General features: G+C 42.4%; 1 protein-coding gene across 1 annotated transcript; it reads left to right on the top strand.

Annotated features, from left to right (window-relative positions):
- Nucleotides 1–1,282: 1,282 nt before the first annotated feature.
- Nucleotides 1,283–19,542, top strand: LOC129739278 (uncharacterized). The gene is made up of 5 exons (XM_055730703.1): nucleotides 1,283–1,418; nucleotides 17,346–17,487; nucleotides 17,589–17,705; nucleotides 17,768–17,869; nucleotides 18,637–19,542. Exons 2-5 carry the CDS (start codon nucleotides 17,433–17,435, stop codon nucleotides 18,699–18,701), a joined length of 339 nt encoding a protein of 112 aa, XP_055586678.1. The 5' UTR covers nucleotides 1,283–1,418; nucleotides 17,346–17,432; the 3' UTR covers nucleotides 18,702–19,542.
- The last annotated feature ends 1,503 nt before the right edge of the window (nucleotides 19,543–21,045 follow it).

Raw genomic sequence — 21,045 nt, 5'->3', positions numbered from 1 at the left:
TCCTGCTGCTCTTTGTTCCTCGCGAATCTTCAATGTAGGCCTCCTGTATGACTGCTTTGATGTTATGTGACATCTAGTTTTTTTATTCAACAACATTCCCACTGACTACTTATTGGCGATTTAGCGTCGTCCATGATATGGATGACAGGTGGTTTTGTAGTAGCACCGTTTGGGGAGCTCATTCGACATGTACAGTTAGCTATTAGGGATTCTCATATGCGTTCCTCCGAGGTATCCGTTCGGGTAATTCCTAAGGACTTGCGTCGTCATGCCACCTCGCTTCGACGGCACTAGTGATATTGGGCGTAAAATTATGTTGTTTGGCTCTGGTTTGAATAACGAAACGTACATAGGTCGAGGTACATACCATGAAAAAAAATTCCGTTCATATAGAAATGTTAGCGGCCAAGTAATCTGAACTGGGATATATTCCCGCCGTCGAAAAAGTATTGATATTGACCACTCGGAAGTTTTCACGATGATTGCTGGCTGGCTGCATCGACTAGAAGTTACTGATTTTTTTTTTTATTTCAGAAGCACAAAGGTGTCGTATATCACTCGATAGTAGTTGTTGAATTTCTGTACGTACAAAAAATCCCCATTGGTTAGGTTAGATATTGTAAAATTGTTGTTTTACTCAAAAACAGTACCTACCGTAATTTAAAAAATCATTTTTCCCGACCAAAAATTATTTTTTTCAAAACTACGAGAACCAGACGAAACCAAGCGACCACCCTTCGCAGCGTACCGCATCGAAAGGCTAGAAAAGAAGGGAAATAGTCACTTTATGAAATTTTGTTGATTGAAGAAAGTTAACCTGAAGGAAAACAAGAGGGTTGAGTTTCTACCACCGGCACAACCAGTTGCAGAAAATCCATCACGGGAATAGCAAATTTTTATTGTATTAAAATTTAAGCAGCCAACTAAAGTGAGATGGTGTGTATGCGTAGCAAAACATTGATCACAATAACAAAATGACCAGCAGCTGTCACCGCATGTGGCACGTATTTGTACTAAATCGGACTAAAAAAATGTACACGTTCGCTTAGCGAAGCCCGGAATAAGCTTGTTTGCAGGAAGAATTAACCCAACAATACACACTATCCTGCATACGTTCTTGGTATATTTAGTACTGATCGCTGTCATCCTGCAAAATTGTGCTAATATTTTAGTACTGATCCATGCCATCCTGCAAAATGCACGCAGCCGTTCCATAAAACGTCAGACAAATGTTTTATTTCGATTTTTTTTCGTTCAATTTCATAACATTGCTCCGACCTGAAGGAAGAAGAAAAAGAATAACATTAACTTTTGTCTATTCAATCGGAAGCCTAGGCGAAGGAACGTGTTTTCTAAAATCTTACTTCAACAAGTGGAATCGATTTTTTGATTTTTTTTCTAGTATATTGCCCTTGAGTGTAAGTATCACAGAATGCTTCAGTTTGGCGCATGATAGCTCGCGGTTTAAAACCAGCAATGTAGTAAATTATATTTTTGATTAAAAATAAGTTGACGTTCCATAAGTTTTGACCCTCAAGCAGGCGGTTGTGACGGTTGTGACCCTTAACAGTTGTCAGTGCGTGTGAGGTGAACATGAGGGCTAATGAAGCAACCATATATTTGCATCTTCTCGGGTGACGATTATGTTTTTTTTTATTAGACAAAAGTTTGGCCCCGTGCTAGTGGACGCTTATATAGCATTTTCGTTTCCTCTATTGACACTACGACAGCAGTTGGAGTGAAACTTGTGGAGAACTAGATTGCCTCTGCCAATAAACTAAAACGCTTATATATTCAACATTTCGCATTTTCTTTTATTATCCAGCTACACGGAGGCAGTGGCTATTTTTATAAACAAAGGTCGATTGAACGAATAGTTTAGTTACTACTCGTCCTGTCTTAGTTATTTAATTTATTCTTTACGTTCAAAGTGATAGGGGGAAATTATCTACTACCGGACACTTTAGGTTTTTAATCAATAACATCAAAAATAGATTTTTTAAATATTGGTTCTCTACTGATTTGAGGAGTATCAATATTATGATCATTAAACTACATTACAAAATAAATAATTTACAACATATTCATGTGGTAAGAGAAAACATTTAATATTAGTGTTCACTCATTTCCAAAAGTGTTGTCTATGATCGGACACTACGAATTACCTACATCACCAAAGTTGTCACCAATGGCACCAAAACGTAGCAAAATGGCTGAAATCACTTGCTTAGGTCCTGTGAGCCATTCATTAAGTTTTTTTTTTGACAAATCAGAATGCAACATTTGTTTCGAAAAAACAAGAGTAAAATTGTCTATGACCGGACAGCAAAATTTAAAGTTTCTCAGAGGACAAAAATAGTTTTATTACTGAATCCTTATCTTCAGCTTACCATTTGAGGGTGCTATACAGATGAAAAAATGAAAGTTTCAAGTTGAAATCATCTATAATTTTGAATATTTTCTTGTCCGGTCATAGAGAACACTATAGTGTCCGGTCATAGACAAATCGTATTTTTTTGCAAAAGGTCGAAGATCGAAAGATTTTGTCGAAAGATAACCAACCAATGATGACGTTTATGTGCAATTCACATTTGACGAGCCGTAAAAACTGACCACAATGTAAATGTAAAGTTTGGGCGATCCTCTTCGAACTAATAGGCAAAAGTATCGATGCCTATCATTGGTTTACCTTTTCAGATTGGATTACCATATTTCTAACACCATATCAGGCTACTATATACTTTATTTTCATGGTGTTTAAACATCATTCGGATATTGCGTTTTCAAAAAATCAATGTTGTCCGGCCATAGGAGGTGTCCGGCCCCATAGCTGTGAAACTTTTAACCGAAAAATATAATCACATTCCAAAAATTTTTATCGGTATGTGCCGCTAAGAAAATAAAATGAAATTATATAAGATTTTTGAAATGAAGAGTTAATCACCGTAACTTTATTTTGTGAAATTATTTTATCGGCTTCGTTCGTACTGCAAGTTTCCGCTTGTGGGACGAACCACGCTAGGCCTACTATTGTGTGGTGGTTGCTACAATTCTATCTGTACCAACCACTGCAAGGTAGTAGGCCCGTGAAGAACAAATCGAAGAAATGTGATGAAAAGTTTTTCAAATTAAAATTACCCTTCCGCTCAATTTTCAACATCTTTCATCTTATTCTAATCTTCTATCCGTGTATAATCTTTCAATTCTTAAATATTCTTTCTCAAAGAATATAAATTTCACCGATATAGCCGATAAAATAAATTCACAAAATTATATAAGATATTAATATCTTTTTATCGTTTGGTCATGTGAGGTCTACCTGGCTGCTAGAGCGAATTCAATAGACTCCGTTCGCACCCCAGTAAGATATGTACTAGCTGCGGTATGCATTGATTACATGTTCGAAATACCTTTTTCTAAAAGCTATTGATCTTCATCTATAACTAGTTTTATTTTCATATTTCTCTAAATATTTCCTTTCTCTTCAAAAAGTGATGATCTAGGGTTGTACCTCTGTCCGCGGTTTTCACATCAGCGGTATAGTGTTTGGCGGTATGCTATTTTGGCGGTTTACCATTTGGCAGAAGGACCTAAAACGCGGCATGACAATTGGCGGTTTGGTCGATTTGGCGGTTTGGTCGATTTGGCGGTTTACCATTTGGCAAATGGCCTTGTTTGGCGATGTTATATTTTGCGGTATGAGTCTTTCCGCGGTTTGTCTTTTTGGCGATATGCAACATTTCGCGGTACAATATTTGCTCAGAAACATGCTGAGCAAATGTTTAGCCAAATCTTTTTTCTGGTTTCGAAACGTAAAGTGTAGGGTTTACTGAAAAGCTAGGTAGGCCCCGTGTTTCTAGGTTTACCCAAAGCTAGGGACAATCCTCTAGCCCGGTCCGCAAAGCGAAGCGTAAGGACCATACTTCACCCCCCCGCTCTTAAAGCCTCAAGGTATGAGCCGTTTCAAATAAATAACTTACAAAAAAAATCTTCAAGTGCACCCGCAACTAAACGGTTCGAAGTACTATTTAAAGTCGTTAATAAAATATTATTGAGATTAACAAGAAAATCGATACTTTTCATATTGAGTTCATTTCTCTTGATTCTTGATATTTGGTTAATATAAGTTAAACAGAATTTAACAGTAGAAAAGATTTATTAGCAGCTTGGCGGAGAGCTTAGTGTAGACTGAGAAAATTTTCACGGTTGTTTATTAAGGGGGGTGGGAAGGGTCTAACACTTTCAAAAAATCGATTTTTTTATTTTTTTTATTTTCTTATTGTAAAACATTCCAAGAATGTTTTGTCAAATTTTCAAGTCCATTGAAGCAAAACTGAAGAAATTATAGGCCTTTATCTCCTCCTATCTAATACTGCAAGAAAGCAAGAGCAGAAACTTCAAACGCGTTTTTCTCGAAAGCACATTTTTAAAGTCCGTGGACATCGGCATTTGAAAACTACTTATCCGATTCTTCTCAAATTTGGAACATATTTTCTACATATAAAATACCAGACCCCAACGTTTTTCTTTTTTTTTTACTTTGGGGAGATTTTACAGATAAAAAATGGCGGATTTTTTCGTGAAAAATCGTAGTTTTTACTTCAAACAGCCGCAAAAATTTCATAACAAAAATTTTAAGTTAAATAAAAACGTTGGGGTCCAGAAAAACATGTATTAAAAATATTTTAGTTTGATTTTTTGACTTCAGATGATTCTGTGCTGAGATACAGTGTCCACCGCAAATCCTGTTTTCTAAAAGGCATCCTCGAAAGTGCTTCGTCGCCGGCTCATTTTTCAATATTTTTCTACGAAAAAATTACTAAATGTTTTTTTAACAATGCTTTGTATAATGCAAAAAATTTGAATACATTTTTTTGAATGATAGCTCTAGAACAAAAAAAACGTGAAAATGGTGTTTTTTATACCCGTTAGACCCTATCCCCCCCCCCCCCTTAAAGATAACTTCCGTTTCCATAGAGGTGACCGGTAACCAGCATTCTTCGATTGCCGATTATTCCAACACCTGCCCTGAATCGGTCAATCCCAGGGGGGGGGGGGCGCAAGTTGCAGAAGCGTCCAGGTTCCAGTGCTTTGGTGAACGCATCTGCAAGTTGGTTTGCTGTTCCTATTGGTACGATCTGCAGCCTTCCATGTGCCACATGATCTCGCAAGAAATGGTGTTTCACATCAATATGCTTCACACGCTTGTTCTCGGTGTTTGTGGCCATCGGAATGCAGCCACGATTGTCTTCAAAAATCTTGAACGGTTTACCGGGGGGAACTTGCTGCAGATCTTCTAAGATTCCTTTTAGCCACAGTCCTTCGGAAGCAGCTACGCTTAAGGCTGCATACTCTGCCTCACAGGATGATAATGCAACGGTTTGTTGCTTCCTACTGGCCCAGGACACCGTATTGCCGAATACCTTGAAGACATAACCGCTCACGGATTTCCTATCTTCAGTATCCGACGCCCAATCCGCATCAGCGTACCCGATCAGTACTTCAGCCTTTTCGTCTCGCTTGAACTGGAGCTTGAGGTTCTTCGTGCCTTTCATGTATCGGACCACTCTTTTCAGCGCTTGCCAGTGTGCTTCGCCAGGTTGACTTTGGAAACGTCCCAAGTATGCAACAGCGAATGCAATATCGGGACGGACACATAGCATTGTGTACATGAGACTTCCAAGTAGCTCACGATAAGGATGACAGACCGGATTTCCTTCATTCGTTGGTAGAAAACAGGCCTTCTCCATGGGTGTCTTTACGTCGTTGCAATCTTTCATGCCGAATTTCGCCAACACACGATCCACAGCGACTTCTTGACTCAGAGACATCAAACCAGCAGAACGATCATACCGGATCTTGATTCCGAGAAAGAGGTTCACTTCCCCAAGGTCCGTCATCTGAAGGTTTTTGGAAAGTGATAGCTTGATCTGCTTCATCAGCTCCAGACGATCGCCAACGATGAGCAGGTCGTCAACGTAGATGACGTTATCCACCCGGCCTCGATCGTCGTTTCGGGTATATAAGCAAAAGTCATGGCAGGAACGCTTAAAACCGAAAACCAGAAGGATGTCATTCAGTTTATTATTCCAACATCGTGGGCTTTGCTTGAGTCCATACAGTGACCGTTCCAACTTGCACACCAGATTCGGCTTTGCGGTGACTCCATCGGGTATGGATAAATAGACCTCTTTTTCTAGTTCACCGTAAAGGAACGCCGTCTTGACATCGAGTTGATTGATGAACATCTTCCGGTGCACCGCTACAGCCAGAACGGTTCGTATTGTCGCCAACTTATCAACAGGGGAATAAGTTTCGCTGTAGTCGACGCCAGCCTTCTGCAGGAAACCTTTAGCGACTAAACGAGCCTTGTATCGCACAGGTTTTCCATTTTCGTCTTGCTTGACCTGGAACACCCATTTGGATTTGAGTTGAACCACGCCAACTGGTCGTTCTACCAGCCGCCACACGTGGTTGTCAGCCAGGGACGTCAGTTCTTCATCGATTGCTTGCCTCCAGAAAACCTCATCGTCTCGCCCAGCAATGTCCTTATACGCCTCAGGAGCATTGGAAATGGAACGTTCGACCTCATCTTGTCCCACAACAGCATCAACTTTTGGAACAATATCTGTAGGACAGGATTACGCGGCAGTGAAAAGTTTTCCAACAACAAAGTATTTAAACTTACCGGGGAGCTTGCGCTCCCGTTCGCCGCGCCTCGGGGTTACCATAACGAGGTTCGAACCACGGTCTGTTTGCGAAGGGAGTGCTCCGGTTTCGTCAACGTCATCGTCTTCGTCGTCAGTCATGATGCTTCTGTTCTGATCCGGTGGGGACACCTCTTCGCTTTGAACGGGGTTTTCATGTGGCCGCACTTCTTCAGCTTGGAAATCGTATTGAACAGGGACCACACTCGACGGACTTTCGCAAGGAACCTTAGCAGCAAACGGAAAACTATTTTCATCAAACTTGACATCTCTTGACAGGAACAATTCCTTCTTCTCTGGATTCCACAGAAGGTAATCATTTGGAGCATAGCCAACCATCACAGCCAGTTTGCTTTTCGGGTCCAGTTTTCTTCTCTGTTGCGCCGCCACCCAAGCATACGCTTTGCAGCCAAAAACTCGAAGTTTGCTCAGGTCTGGCTTGTGGCCTGTCCACATTTCCGCAGGGGTCTTCTGGTAAGATAGAGCACTCGTTGGACTTCTGTTGGTTAGGTACACCGCAGCCAGAACCGCTTCGTTCCACAGGTACTTCGGAGTTTGAGATTCGGACAACATCGCACGAACCTTCTCGATGATTGTTCGATTGAATCGTTCTGACACACCATTTTGCTGTGGTGTATACGCTGCAGTTGGCTCAACCTGGATCCCTTTGGACACGTAAAACTCCCGCTGGTCTTTGGAGCAATATTCTCTGCCTTGATCCACAGTCAGCTTCGAAATCGAATGTCCTAGAGCGACAGTTCCATCGCTTCGTATTCTCGGAACCGTTGGAATACCTCGGACTTCTTTGTAACCGTCGTTACAAAATCCTTAGGTAATTTTTCCATTTTGTTTTAATTGTTGTTTCGAACTGTTGTTTTTCTATTTGTTAATTTAGTTAGGATTAGGCAAATTTTAAATAAATGTTTAGATGATAGGTTTTAACAAATACAATAATTGTTAGTTTTAAGTTGGGCGTGTGGCATCTTCGTCAACAAGTCTGCAACCAAGACTGGTTGCAAGGTCGAATGCACGCAGGTTGCATGCAAGGTGCAATAACTCGCCTAAAGTATTTAGAATGGAGAAGGTGGAGGAAAGGAGTGAAGGATCGCGCCAAAAAGGGTCTTTGACTCTGGGCTTTTTTCTCCCGGCGTTCGTGCGAGTCAGGTGTGTTCCCCAACAGCCAAGAAATTTGTGAAACCAGAGTGTTTGTTCTCGTCCAAGTTTTTAAATTGTTAATTGTTTTTGGTTGTAGAAAATCCACAGTTTGTTCCCTTAGTTTATGTCCGCGTTCCCCTCCGATAACCCAGCCGTAGGCCGACCCTGAGGTTAGTCAAAGGGTCTTCTGTGACTGAGCTAGAATTATCCGGGAGTTGCTGGCCTACAGTCTCATCTTCTTGAGGGGATACACTACTGCGAAGTTCGTGAAATCGTCAATTAACGAGACAAAGTACCGAGAACCATCCCAAGCTGCCGGTGTGATAGGACCACACACGTCGGAGTGAACTCTCTCTAAAGGTCATGAAGCACGGACTCTTGTACCCGAGAATGGTTCTCGGCACTGCTTTCCAAGAACACATACATACATAACAAAAATCCAATTTACCTGGTTCCTCGGAAAAACATGTTACCATGTCGTGCCTTACAAGTGCTTGCAAATTCTGGATGCCCAAATGGCCAAGTCGACGGTGCCATAGATTACTGCTCACAGCTCCACACAAGTTGGCCGCCACAGTATCGAGGACCAAATCAAGCTCTTAAAGGTCACCACGAACGGGACATTTTCCGATCAGCTTGCCGTCGTACCACACAGTTGCTTCCGTTTTCTTGAAAGTAACGTCCAAATTTGCTTCGCCATCTTCTTCACAGAGAGAAGATTTTCTCGAAGATCAGGAACAAACAGCACATCTTTCAGGACCAGCTTGACGCCTTCCTTATTGACGCCCGTAATTGTTCCTCGATGCCAGGATATCAGCGACTGATCATCTTTCGCCACATTGATGATCACCGGTGCCTTCAGATTCGTAAGGTCAGCGAAACAGTGTTTCACGTTCACGAGGTGGTCCGTGGCCCCAGAATCCAATTTGAAGGTCACGACACCCGTCGCTCGTTCGGAAAATCTCCTTCCAGTCATGAAGGCTATCGCTTTACCTCCACTTGCAGCATTAGCTTCAGCTCGTCCGTCCGACGTAAGCTTGACACGACAATCTTTGGCCCTATGTCTCTTCTTTTGGCAGCGTCTGCACTTTCCCGTGTGTTGAGGAAAACAATAACAGCACTGGCAACTCTGCACTCAGCTGGCTCACCAGGACAGCTAGACTGTCCCTTGGCGGAAGCACCATCGGCTGTCAACTGAAACGTCAATCCTATTTCCGGCGTGTGACGAATAGGCAGTTTTTAACTACAGTTGCGATTTTTAAGTATTTGTCTCTAATAAAGTTTTATAGTAGTATATTAAATACTGTGTCGTTATTATGGTCATCACGTCCCGCACGGTATCTTAAAGTGGCGACGAGATATCGCGGTAGCTTTTGTTTCGCGAGTGAAGTTTAAAGTTAACTCGTTCATCATACCGCCTCCCACACGGAAACGTCGGATTTCGTCGATGTCAGATCTGGACGACGAAATGAACGGTGCTGCTGGAAATAACCCAAATGGACCACAACCCGCTGCCAATGGGCACACCCAGCAAGGGCAGCCGTCGTTGTCAACCGACGTCCTGATAGTCCAGCTTCTACAACAGCTCCAGCAACAGCAGCAAGCAACGAATTTACTCATCCAGCAACAGCAAAGAGCCCAGGAGCAGCAAAATGCTAGGTTCCAGGTGCAGAATGAGGCCATCAACAACATGCGTACACCGTCTAGCTCGGCAGGGTTACTCGACTCTTTAGCGCGCAATGTTGAGGAATTCCGGTACCAGTTAGACGAGAACATAACCTTCACTGTATGGTTCTCACGGTATGAAGAGCTGTTTTCCAAGGACGCGGCTTAGCTGGATGATTCTGCCAAGGTGCGTCTACTTGTGCGAAAACTCGGAGTTTCGGAACATGAGCGTTACACAAGTTTCATTCTCCCGCAAACTGCAAAAGATTTCACCTTCGAACAGACAGTCTCAAAATTAAAGAATCTGTTCGGAGCTCCAGAATCAATCCTGAGCCGCCGCTATCGTTGCTTGCAGGAATCCAAAGGACCAACCGAAGACTACGTAAGCTATGCCTGCCGAATCAACCGCAGTTGTGTCGAATTTGAGCTCAGTAGAATAACCGAGGATGAATTTAAGTGCCTCATCTTTATTTTTGGGCTTAAATCTGAAGTCGACGCAGAAATCCGAACACGGCTCCTGACCCGGTTTGAGGAAACAAGTGGGATTACCCTTGAAAAACTATCGGCCGAATGTCAGCGTCTTATCAATTTACGGCATGATACGGAAATGATCGAGGGTAGTTCGGTCAACGCTATAAGAGGGCAGCAGTTTCAAGCCCCATCTGAAATCAAACAATTTCAGACGTCGGATAAAGCAGCACTCTCTGCTCCAGACAAACGAATGCCATCGGGTCCCTGCTGGAATTGTGGGCAGATGCATTTCAATAGAGATTGCCCTTTTAAAAGCCACAGATGTTCGGAATGCAATCGGTTTGGTCATCGAGAGGGCTTTTGTTCTAGCTCTCGCCGGTCATCAAGGTCCAGACGTCAGCAGAGAAAGAATGTTAACAACTTCGAGGTCGACATGAGAACCGTGAGTGTCGCATTGTGTACGGTGAAAAATAAAAGAAAATATTTGTCAGCCGAGCTCAATGGAACAAAAGTGAAACTCCAGTTCGACACCGCATCGGACATAACAGTTGTGTCAAGTGAAACTTGGGAAAAAGTTGGAAAACCGAGCACAAAACCAGCGTCAGTGAAAGCTAAATCTGCCCAAGCCCCATGGTCGGTCATTGGCATCAAGACAAAGTTTCCTTAAACATGCCTTTTTACTCTCTTTAATTGCCTTGCATAGGTTTCTTTTCGCATTTTTGAAAAGCGGCCTACGCTCGTCTCTCTCCATTTGAGTTCGTGCTCTCTGCATGTTTCGTCTAGCGCGAAGGCAGGTGGCACGCAAATTCGCGATTTCCTCAGTCCGCCAATAAACTGGTGGATGTGGGTTTCTACGATTAACTCTCCTCGTCATTGCTGCGTCACAAGCACGTGTGAATACTTTCGTCAGGTTTTCCGCCGACAAGTTTGACAGGTTTTGCTCCCACTTCAAAACCTCGACGAAGACATTCCGGTCAAATTGTTGTGTCCTCCAGCGTCGTTCACCTGACATTACCTCTCCTCTGACTGACTGTGCACTTTCACCATCACGATAACGGATCGCAAAGTGGTCGCTATAAGTGTAGTCTTCGCTCACCCTCCAATTACTTGTCCATCTGGGACTAGCAAATGTGATATCTATAATCGATTCACGTCCTTCTCTATGGTAGGTTCTAGTATTACCTACGTTCGCCAGGTCCACATTCAGCCTTGCAAGTGCTTCAAGTAAACTCTGTCCTTTGGCGTTCGTATGGGAACTACCCCATTCCTGGGCCCACGCATTGAAATCCCCCGCGATAATAACGGGGCTTCGGCCTGTGAGCAAATCGACTATCCTATCCATCGTAGCGCTAAACTTCTCCAAGGTCCACCTCGGTGGAGCGTAGCAGCTACAGAAGAAGATTCCATTGACTTTGGCTATCACAAAGCCTTCTTCATTTGATGTGACCACTTCTTGTATGGGAAACTTTCCTGTCACCCCTATTGCGGCCAGTTTGGCACTATCGGTCACCCAATTTGTGCCATTCAGGGCCCTTAAATAGGGGTCTGCTACTAACGCAATGTCTAGCTTCTCTTCCACCGCCATCTGTCGCAGAAGCTGTTGTGCTTCGTGACAGTGGTTGAGGTTGATTTGGATTACTTCCAAGCCCTTGGTATCGCTGCTAGCGCCTTTTGGTAGGCAGAGCACCTTGGGTTGCCAGTTACATGGTCACCAGTGCAGATAAGACACTTCGCCGGCTTACTGCAGCTAGTCGCTATGTGGCCGGATTCTCCGCACCCCCAGCATAATCCTCGTCTGTCAACTCCCTTGCAGTCAAACGACTTGTGGCCGTACTCCATGCATCGAAAGCATACCTCTGGTTGCTGGGAGATGGTTATCTGACAAACTGACCATCCCACTTTTAGCCGCCTGCACTCGAGTGCTGCGTTGGCTGCTACCACCGGAAGCCTCACAATCGCAACCTGTGTTCCGGATCTAGGAGGACCCTGTCTCAATCGGATAGAGATCTGATCTTCGCCGATCTTACACTGATCAACTAGCGCTGTCCTGACTTCATCTTCTGTCGTTATTTCGTCGAGGTTTTTGATACGGATGGTAACTTCGTGACATAGCGCACGCACCTCCGCCTTCTCGCCTAGAACTTCCTCCGCCAGCACCTTGAAGGATGCACTCTTTGTTGCTGAACTTCGTTTCAACTCGAGGATCATCTCACAGGAACGAGTACGACGGATCCTCCTCACGTTTTCACCTAGTCCAGCAAGCTTGTCGTCGGTCCGCATCTGACGAAGCACGTCCGCGTACGTACCCTCTGGCGCCTTAACTACGATAGCTTCACCTTTTTCCCTTACGCGGCTTCGCTGCTTTTTGGGCTTGGGGTTTGCTTTCGTAGCTCTCTCCTTACGGTGTTTACGCGTCACTGTTTGCCATTCGGAGGACGCTCCCTCATTGGGTCTGTCGTCCTTGCCTTTCAGTTGGCCAGGGTTCTGTCGAACCATCGGGTCTCGGGCCCTCTTCTTTAGGGTGCCAGGTCTTGGATCACCGGGCGACCCTCGTTTCCTCTTTACACTCTTAGAGCTTCTCGGAGTAATAAGCTCATTCCTCACCGTTTGAACGAAGCCATCGATCCGTTTCGGGCGACTGACATTCGCCTTAGAGGGTTTCTCCGCCTCTGTTCCTCTGCTAGTAGCGCTGCCATTTAGCGCTCTTACCATCTCTAGGACTGCTTTGTTTGCCTCTGTAAAAAGAGCCATAGCCTTTACAAGCTTGTCCTTGACCTCCTTATGAATGTTTTGCTTGCTCAAAACCAAGCTAGTCAAAGCATTCATTTCTGTCATCGCTTCCTTCATTGCCTTTGGCATAGGAACTTCCTTCTTCTCTGGAGAGCTGACAGGCTCTCCTCTTTCTTCCGCTATGGAGCCTTCTGGAGTTTCTACCAGTTGGACAGCAAGCTGCCGAGCTGGAGATCGCCTTAGACTTCTGCCACCGAACGGATTAGGGCTTGCACCCTTCTCCGCACTCTCCTCCTTCTTCCTCTTATCATTATTTTTAGTATTTTGAATCATTAGTGAATCCCACGAGTAGCTAGGGAAATATACGGTCGACTGCGCCAGTGCCCTGCTTTAGCGCAGCAAGGACTGCAATACTGTGGGGTTTGTCCCGGTGCCCCACAGGCTACCGTTATCGACTGACACATTTACAACCCGCCAGCCTTCCACCTCATAAGCACGGTCTTATGCATGGGACCGTTTTAGCGCTCCCATGAGCAGCACACCTTGGGCACATTGGGTTGTTTCTTTCCAATAGGTCCGGTAGGCTAATCCAATTCCGTTTGCCGTTGTCGTCATCGAGAGGGGGGTTGCTGGCTAGAGCAACTTTGCTTGACCGTTGAAAAGTGTTGACGAAACTGCATTTTTGAGTCTAGGAGCACCTCCAAGATTCTCATTTTTCTCACTTGGGGTATGGGCTCTCTATTTAGTTTGATGGATCTGCCTCGCTTTCGGTGCTTTATTTCACATACATGCAAGGAGCCGAAATCGTGAAACCTACAGTTCTCGTCCATTCGATGACAGCATTGACAGCTGCTCTCAGCTGTTGGCGAATCATCGTCCAGTTTTCTCCCTTAGCTATCAAAAGAACATCGTCGGCGTAAAGAAGGACGTTCAAAGTTCCCGGGGATGACTTCAAAAAGTGGTTGCATGGCAACTAGAAATAACGTAACGGATAGCGTCGATCCTTGGGGAACACCATTCTCCGCAATTCGTGGGCTCGATAGCGCTCCATTAGCAGATACTCGAAAGGTTCTGTTCTCAAGATAACCACACAGAATATTAAGCAAACGGCCCTTAACATTCCATTGTCTTAAGGTATTCAGAATGTGAACCCTATTTGTCGTGTCAAACGCTTTAGAAATGTCGAGAGAGATTAGTTCTAAGTGTTTCGACTCGTTTATCTTGGTGAGGGTCTCGAAATGTGCAAAATGCGTGTCAACTCCATGACCCGCGCGAAAAGCATGTTGGCGATGGTCTAGTCGGTGTCTGTCTTCTAGTACAGTGATGAGGCGTCGATTGATCATCCGCTCAACCATCTTCCCCATGCAGCTTAAAAGCGTTATGGGTCGGTAACCATCTGGCGAGCTGCGATTACCGTCAGGCTTCGGGATTGGAATGACGATGCCTTGGCGCCAAGATGGTGGGAATTCTCCGGATGTCCAAATTCCAAATCCTGTTGTAGAGCTGCAGGAGTGCGAGTTTGGCTGATTCCGACAATTTTTGTAGCAGAGGATAACCAACGTTGTCCTGGCCTGTAGAACTACCTCCACGTCGTTCTAATGCCCATGATAGCTCACGCAAAGAGAAGTCTTTGTTATAGTTTTTCTCCAGAAACGGCTGATCAGTTGTCGTAAACGTTTGATTTTGAAGTCTTTTTGGACTGCTAGATTTCGAAAACCGTTTCTCGTACTCATCTGCTAGCGCGTTACATATAGTAGAACCATCGCTGGTCGCTCCACATGTCAGATGAAGGATAATGTAGGAAGTGTTTCGCTTGCCTTGCAGACGGTTAACACGGTTCCACACTTCAGAAGATGGGGTTTTCGGGTTGATACTGTCTATGAGTTCCTCCCATGACTTTTGTTTTGCGTTGTTTATAATTTTACGACAAATTGATCTAGCCTCATGAAACCGGGCCAGTGCTTCAGGTTTTCGTGGATCATTATCGTCTAATCTTCTTAATGATCGGAGCATTTTGCGTGGTTTTTTGACAGCCGATTCAATGTCTGGACTCCACCAGACAACTGCTTTTTCCCCGGCCTTCCACTGGTCCTTGGGATTGTTTTTTTCTGCCGCTTCGATGAGTCTTTCTGTGAACTCGTCCGCTTTGAGTATTTCTTCAGGTTGTCGTCAGTCAATCTTCCAAAAACTTCCCAGTCGGCTTGGTTGTAAAGCCATTTCCGATACCGCAATGGCTCGTTGCTGTTACCGAAGCTTTTTATAATTATTGGGTGGTGGTCGCTGTCAGAGTTGTCTGCAAGAATGTTCCAAGTGAACTTGGGCGACAGGGTTGCTGAGCAAAGAGAGACATCCATTGCTTGCGTTTTGCCTGTTGCCGAGTCGATGCGTGTGTGTGAACCGTCATTAATAACGACAAGCCCATGGTTTACAGATACTTCTAGTAGTTGGTTTCCCCTGTTTACTGCCGGAGTGGATCTTCTTGTGATGTGGCTGCCCCATGCAGCGTTATGAGCATTCACATCTCCTAGAATCATCAGCGGCTATGGTAGTGAGGTGAGTATTGTGGCTAGTTTTTAACAGCATCAGGAGCAATATGCGGAGGACACCGTCATTTTTCTATTGGCCATCCACGGAGGAAGTGAATCTCGGTAATCTGATGGGTCTGGATCCTTCCCCGCCATACCAACTACGGTGAGAAATTAGCTCTCAACCGTCAAGAATATTCTTCTGTTTCGGCGAAACTTTATTGTGCTTATCTTTTGCTCGGGTCACCACAGAAGATAACAAACAGTTTTGACTTTGTTCTCGGTAATTTCACAAAGTATTATGGGTTATTTAGCTAACCCCGTATAAATCAAGTCTGTTAGTGATATCTTCTACAGAACGTCGGGCAAAAACGGAATTTCCGAAATAGTGTTTCCGAAATAATTATTGAAAAACTTATCCGCTATATGGAACGCGTATGTTCTCGATTGGGTACCCGATCAAAAACTGAGATATAATAAAAGTTCTCTTGACTTTTCTTAGCAACCAATATTCAAATTAACAGATTGCTTTGATCAGAAAACTTCTTCACTTCTCCTCAAAGTTTTGGATACAACAGACCGAGAGCACTTTGAAAGAAATGTATCTTCTCTCGATTCAGTGGCTTGGTCAGTCCACCAGCAGTTTGCTTCTTTGTACCGATATAGTCCACAGCAACTTCGCCTTTCTCCAGTGCATCTTGATAAAATTATGACGGATATCAAAGTGTTTTGTCCTTGCATGATCTCCACCATTCTGGGCAACGAAAATAGCGCTTTGGTTTGGATTACAATGGATTACAACAACCTGTTACGAGTGTAGAATCTTTTACTAAAAATGGCGCTATCTGTGGCCAAAATAAGAGCAATGATAACTTGAGTGTGCAATAGTGGCATTTCACCTCGCACCCTAAGACTAAAGTAGCAAGAATATCGACTTACATGTTTACTGCATGCATGATTCGCTCGCACGGTGATATGTTCATCACGGAATCGCTGCTCCACTCGTGTTGCCAAATTCCTGGAGTTTCTTAGGCGAGATTGGGCTTCCACGGTGGATCTGCGCCTCACCCAGCGCACCTTGGCCTCCTCTGCCACTCAGCAACTTCAGCTCCGATAGCGCTGCCTATATTCGCACTTGTCTGCTTCCGGTGCGGAATAGAATTTCCCGCAATCTGCTTCCGGTGCGCAACTAAGACCCCGCAGTCGGCCTCCGGTGCGGCACAAAACCTTCCGCAGTCTGCATCTGGTGCGGAACAAAAAACTCCCGCAGTCTGCTTCTGGTGCGGCACAAAAAACTCCCGCAGTCCGTTTCTGGAGCGGCACAAAAAAAAACTCGCAGTCCGCTTCCGGTGCGTGATGACAGCTTGCTCCAGGTGCGGAATTGAAATCGCATGAAAAAACTTCCGATGAAAAAGGGCTTCCGGCTCTATGTGAAAACCAGCCGCTTCGGAACAAAAACTTCCGAATGAAGCTTCCCTCAAAAGTCGTTGATGAACTTCGATTGAGTCTGTAAATGAGAAAAGCATCAGGTAAATTGCGATCGTGTTATGATTTTCGTAAAACTGTATTGCTTTCAATTCAGTGGGTGAATAACTATGTTTTGGGTGCTTAAATGTTACATCTTATTGTTCTATACTCAATTTTGCTCAAAAATCTTGCAGCCTTTATCCTCCCATCCACTATTGATTAGAGGGAAACTTTCATTTAAATTGACAATCACTTTACTATCTTACGAACTGTCGTCTTTATCTATAAATGTTACACAATTTAACACTTCACAAGAAACTATGTTATTTTAAAATCCAATTCAATTGTCGAGATGTATACAGTGGAAAAGATAGGCTTAAGTAATTCTACGTATTGCGGTCGTGTCTCGTACACAACTCCTCCAAAAAACCACTCTACCCGTCAAAACTCGATAAACACCCCTTGGTGAATACACAGTTGAACTTACAATTGGAAAAAACTATTGTTATGAGACAAATCAGAATAGAAATTTAAACAGTAAAGGAAATTCAAATAGAAAAACTTTAACAATTATTTATTTATGTCTAAAAAATAATTTTGTCCTCATGTTTTCTTTGATTTTTAGCGGTTAGCGTCTGGCGTATCAAGAACACTAGCGATTTTACCGATAATCGATTGAATTAAAATAGCACCGAAAACTTTTAAGTTGACGATGGCGAACTCTGCTGCGTATAATCAACCGGAAACGTCGGGCATGGAAGACCATGGTAAAAATACACTAAACGCTCCTATAGTTTTTAGAGCAGAATGCTACAGATCGGTACTACAGTTTCACGCGATTTAATTTGCTTTTCTGTTTTAATTTCAGAATCTCAGTACAGTGCTTCAGCTCTGAGTCGACCATTGGAGCAATTCAGAATCGAGGAACTTTGGGATTATGACCTGTCTCAGTCAGGACCCTCTAGCAGGGCTGCACTAGTATGCGGTAAGAGTGATTTCAACAAAATTTACCAAAAGAATTGGTTTAATTTTTATATTTAATTTCAGAGTTTCCGCACGGTTCTACTCTGAGTCAACCAAGGTTTGAAGAAATTTGTGATTCAAATTTCCCCCAGCCAGGAACTTCGAGCATGGCTGCACCAGCACGCGGTAAGAAATCATTATTTAAATAATGGGTAGTCAGCATCTCAACAGGTGTACGCTCCTTTTTTAAACTTAAAATTAAGTTATTTTGTGGTCAATTTATCGACTGGGAATCGCAAAACTAAGTTCTGGTAGGCATAATCAAAACTAAGTTCGGCAGCCGAACTCAAATTTATCCTTTTTATTCGAGGGCTGTTTATTTTCAGGGAATTAAAGGATGGTTAAAATTTTTTGAAACCGGTTCCGGTACATTGCATTGCAATTACAGAGCGGTGGGATGTTTTGACACTCCCAGTCAAAACTGCAAAGGAAACTTCCGGATGTTACTTCCCACGGGAAGTAAATAACATCCGGAAGTTTCCGGATATTCCAAGTCGCTCACCATATGATGACGATGACGAACAGAATTTTACGCTGACAACGGGGAACATCCCGTTACGAAGTTCCTTTCCGGTTCGAAGTGCACTCGCTAAGTGTTTTCAGCCCAACGAAGAGAACTCATTTTTTTGTTCATAAGGTCGAAAAAGGGATCAGTTTTGAGTTCGTAGTTCGAACTCCGTTTTGAACCATCGCAAGGAGGAAAAAGCATCAAACTATGTTTTGAACCTCGGTCATACTTAATTTTGAGTTTAAAAAAAGGAGCGTGTGGGCTGTTACTTGCATGTTTCATAAACAAATTTCTTCATTTTAACAAAAACGTATTCACTGATCAGGATAGCAGATAAAAATTGTTACTGAAATCCATCTCAACGAGATATTATTATCTTTTTCAGATATTGCATTGATATCAAAATCTTCGTTTGGGTCGTTTAAAAGAAATATGTACCGTTTACTATAGACCGGTATCGGAATGTACCATGAAAATTGCTCGAGAATTGAAACTGAAAGGAAAACTTTGCCCATGGATGTCTTTTGATCTATGTACTTTAATCAAAATAAAAAATAATTATTCAAAACGTTTAAAACGGAATCCCCAAGATTTACACTTACAAGAAATGTTAAAACATATCTCTATGAAGGTAGACCAACGTAAGAAGAAATGTAAAGCTTCTTACTATGAAAATTTGCTCAGCAACACAACAAGCTCCAAAGTCTGGAAAGGCATAAAATCAATCTTAGGAAAAAGTAATCCTAATAATACACAGAAAAAAATTTGACTATTACGTGTCACTGAAAACTGCAACCTTTAAAATAAATCACCTGCTATTTCAAAAAAACCTGTAATTTTAAATTGTTTTCCTTGAAAGTTAACGAAGGTTCATTTATTATTACAGCAAATGCCCTGTAAAAAATAAAAAGAAAATTGCCATCAAGTAATCTTAACATAAATGAGCAAGAGATATCTTCGAAAGATGACGTTAAATATTTAGGATTAGTCCTTGATAAAAAGCTGACGTTTCAAAAACACGTACAGTACACCTTAGAAAAGTCTGAAAAACTTTTCAAAATGCTCTATTGCTTCATAAATCGGAAATCTAAACTAGATTTTAGTAATAAAAAACTATTATACAAAGCTACATTCCGATCAACTTTGACATATGCTTCACCAGTATGGTAAAATTGCGCCATGTATCATCGAGAAAAGCTACAAGTTTTTCAAAACAAATGCCTCAAAATTATACATAATCTTCCTCGATGGTACGGAACCGACGATCTTCATGTACTTAACAATGTCGAAATGCTAGACCAATTCTGTGATAGACTTAGCTCAAATTATAATCAGAGATGTGCTAGTTCAAGCTTCCCTATTTTAAGGGATTTAATTTAGTGAATGTGATATTATTTAAGTAGTTATAGTTTGTTGTGTTTCTCTTGTTATAAAGCATCAATTAAAATCAACACAATGAATTACAATCAACACTTTTAAAAATACTCAATATTTGCTAAGACTGTTCAAGAACAACTTAATGAAGAAAGGTGTAAACTGAACTCATTATATGTAATATTAGAAATTGATTGTATGTATCATAACAAATTTAGATGGAAAATAAACGGATTTATTATTATTTTTTTGTCCTGTAAAAAAGTTGTACACTAAAACTTAAATGTCACGTAATCAAGTTTTCGACCTGTAAAATTACGATAAATGTCCTGCTCCTTTTTGTTACAGGACATTTGCGTAATTTTACAGGAAATAATTTTTGCTGTGTAAAATAAAAAATGAAGTTAAATAATAATATCCATCTCGAGACAAAACCCGAAGTATGCGAAGCTTTTAACAATCATTTCACAAAAAATCGGTAAAGATCTAGCAACAACTATTCATAACGATCCATGTACGGACGTAGGTTCCGTTGTACGATGTCCCAACGATTAGGGTCCCAAACGGTGAACGGAATCCGGGTAAGCAGCAACAACTAGGTCATCGAATTTGACCAGCGATGGCGGAGCAGAAACAAAGGGCCGAGAACGTGTCTCTAAATCCACTTTCCTATATCTGGAATAGCGTTTGTCATTCTTGGATCGATCTTTGCGAGATCGATCTTTTGAATTCGAACTTTCAATTTTTGGATCGATTCTTTAATCTCGGAAAAATTGATTAAATCGGTTTATTTTCGATCCGATCTTTCAATCTTTTAAAGTTTTTTTTCTCGGAGATTTCGAGATTCAGTTTCAGCTAAAGCAGTTCTAATCGCAGCATTTAACCGAAGGAAGGTTTCCTGTTATATGGCCTTGTAGTATCAATACCTAAAAACGGAACCCAATCACTTTCGACCCATAAGCCTTACTTGTTGCCCTTCTTAAATAATAGAACGCATGGTGAACCGTCAACTAATCACTCTTTTGGAAGAAAAGAACTTTTAGACCAGGGGTGAGCAACCTTTTGAAGCAACGGGCCACTTTTAATTTGAACCATGATGAACTTCTTTCGACGGACTGCATTAAAATAACATTTAGGTAATAATGGTTTGCAGAACTTTATGTAATTTTTTATAACGACACATTTTTGACAAAAAATACTGGAAAAGGATTAATAAAACGAATCCATGAACTGCATGAACTTTTTTTAAAATTTAAAGCGATTACCAGCCGAAATTGAATAGCATCACTTCTATTTAAAAGTTTCATAGAGCTAAACCATTTTTTTCTGTGTCCATTGAAGAAAATCTGTTTCACAATTTATTCAATACTAGCTGACCCGGTGTGCTTTGCTACACCTTTCATAATCGAATGATATTTTC

The sequence above is a fragment of the Uranotaenia lowii genome, chromosome 1, assembly GCF_029784155.1.
Source record: "Uranotaenia lowii strain MFRU-FL chromosome 1, ASM2978415v1, whole genome shotgun sequence".
Taxonomy (NCBI): domain Eukaryota; kingdom Metazoa; phylum Arthropoda; class Insecta; order Diptera; family Culicidae; genus Uranotaenia; species Uranotaenia lowii.
This window is presented reverse-complemented; position numbering and strand designations above follow the sequence as displayed.

Coding starts and splice junctions, on each gene's coding strand:
- LOC129739278 (XM_055730703.1), top strand. CDS start 17,433: ATGGCGAACTCTGCTGCGTATAATCAACCGGAAACGTCGGGCATGGAA. Junction 17,706..17,767: donor CAGGGCTGCACTAGTATGCG/GTAAGAGTGATT, acceptor ATTTAATTTCAG/AGTTTCCGCACGGTTCTACT. Junction 17,870..18,636: donor CATGGCTGCACCAGCACGCG/GTAAGAAATCAT, acceptor TATCTTTTTCAG/ATATTGCATTGATATCAAAA.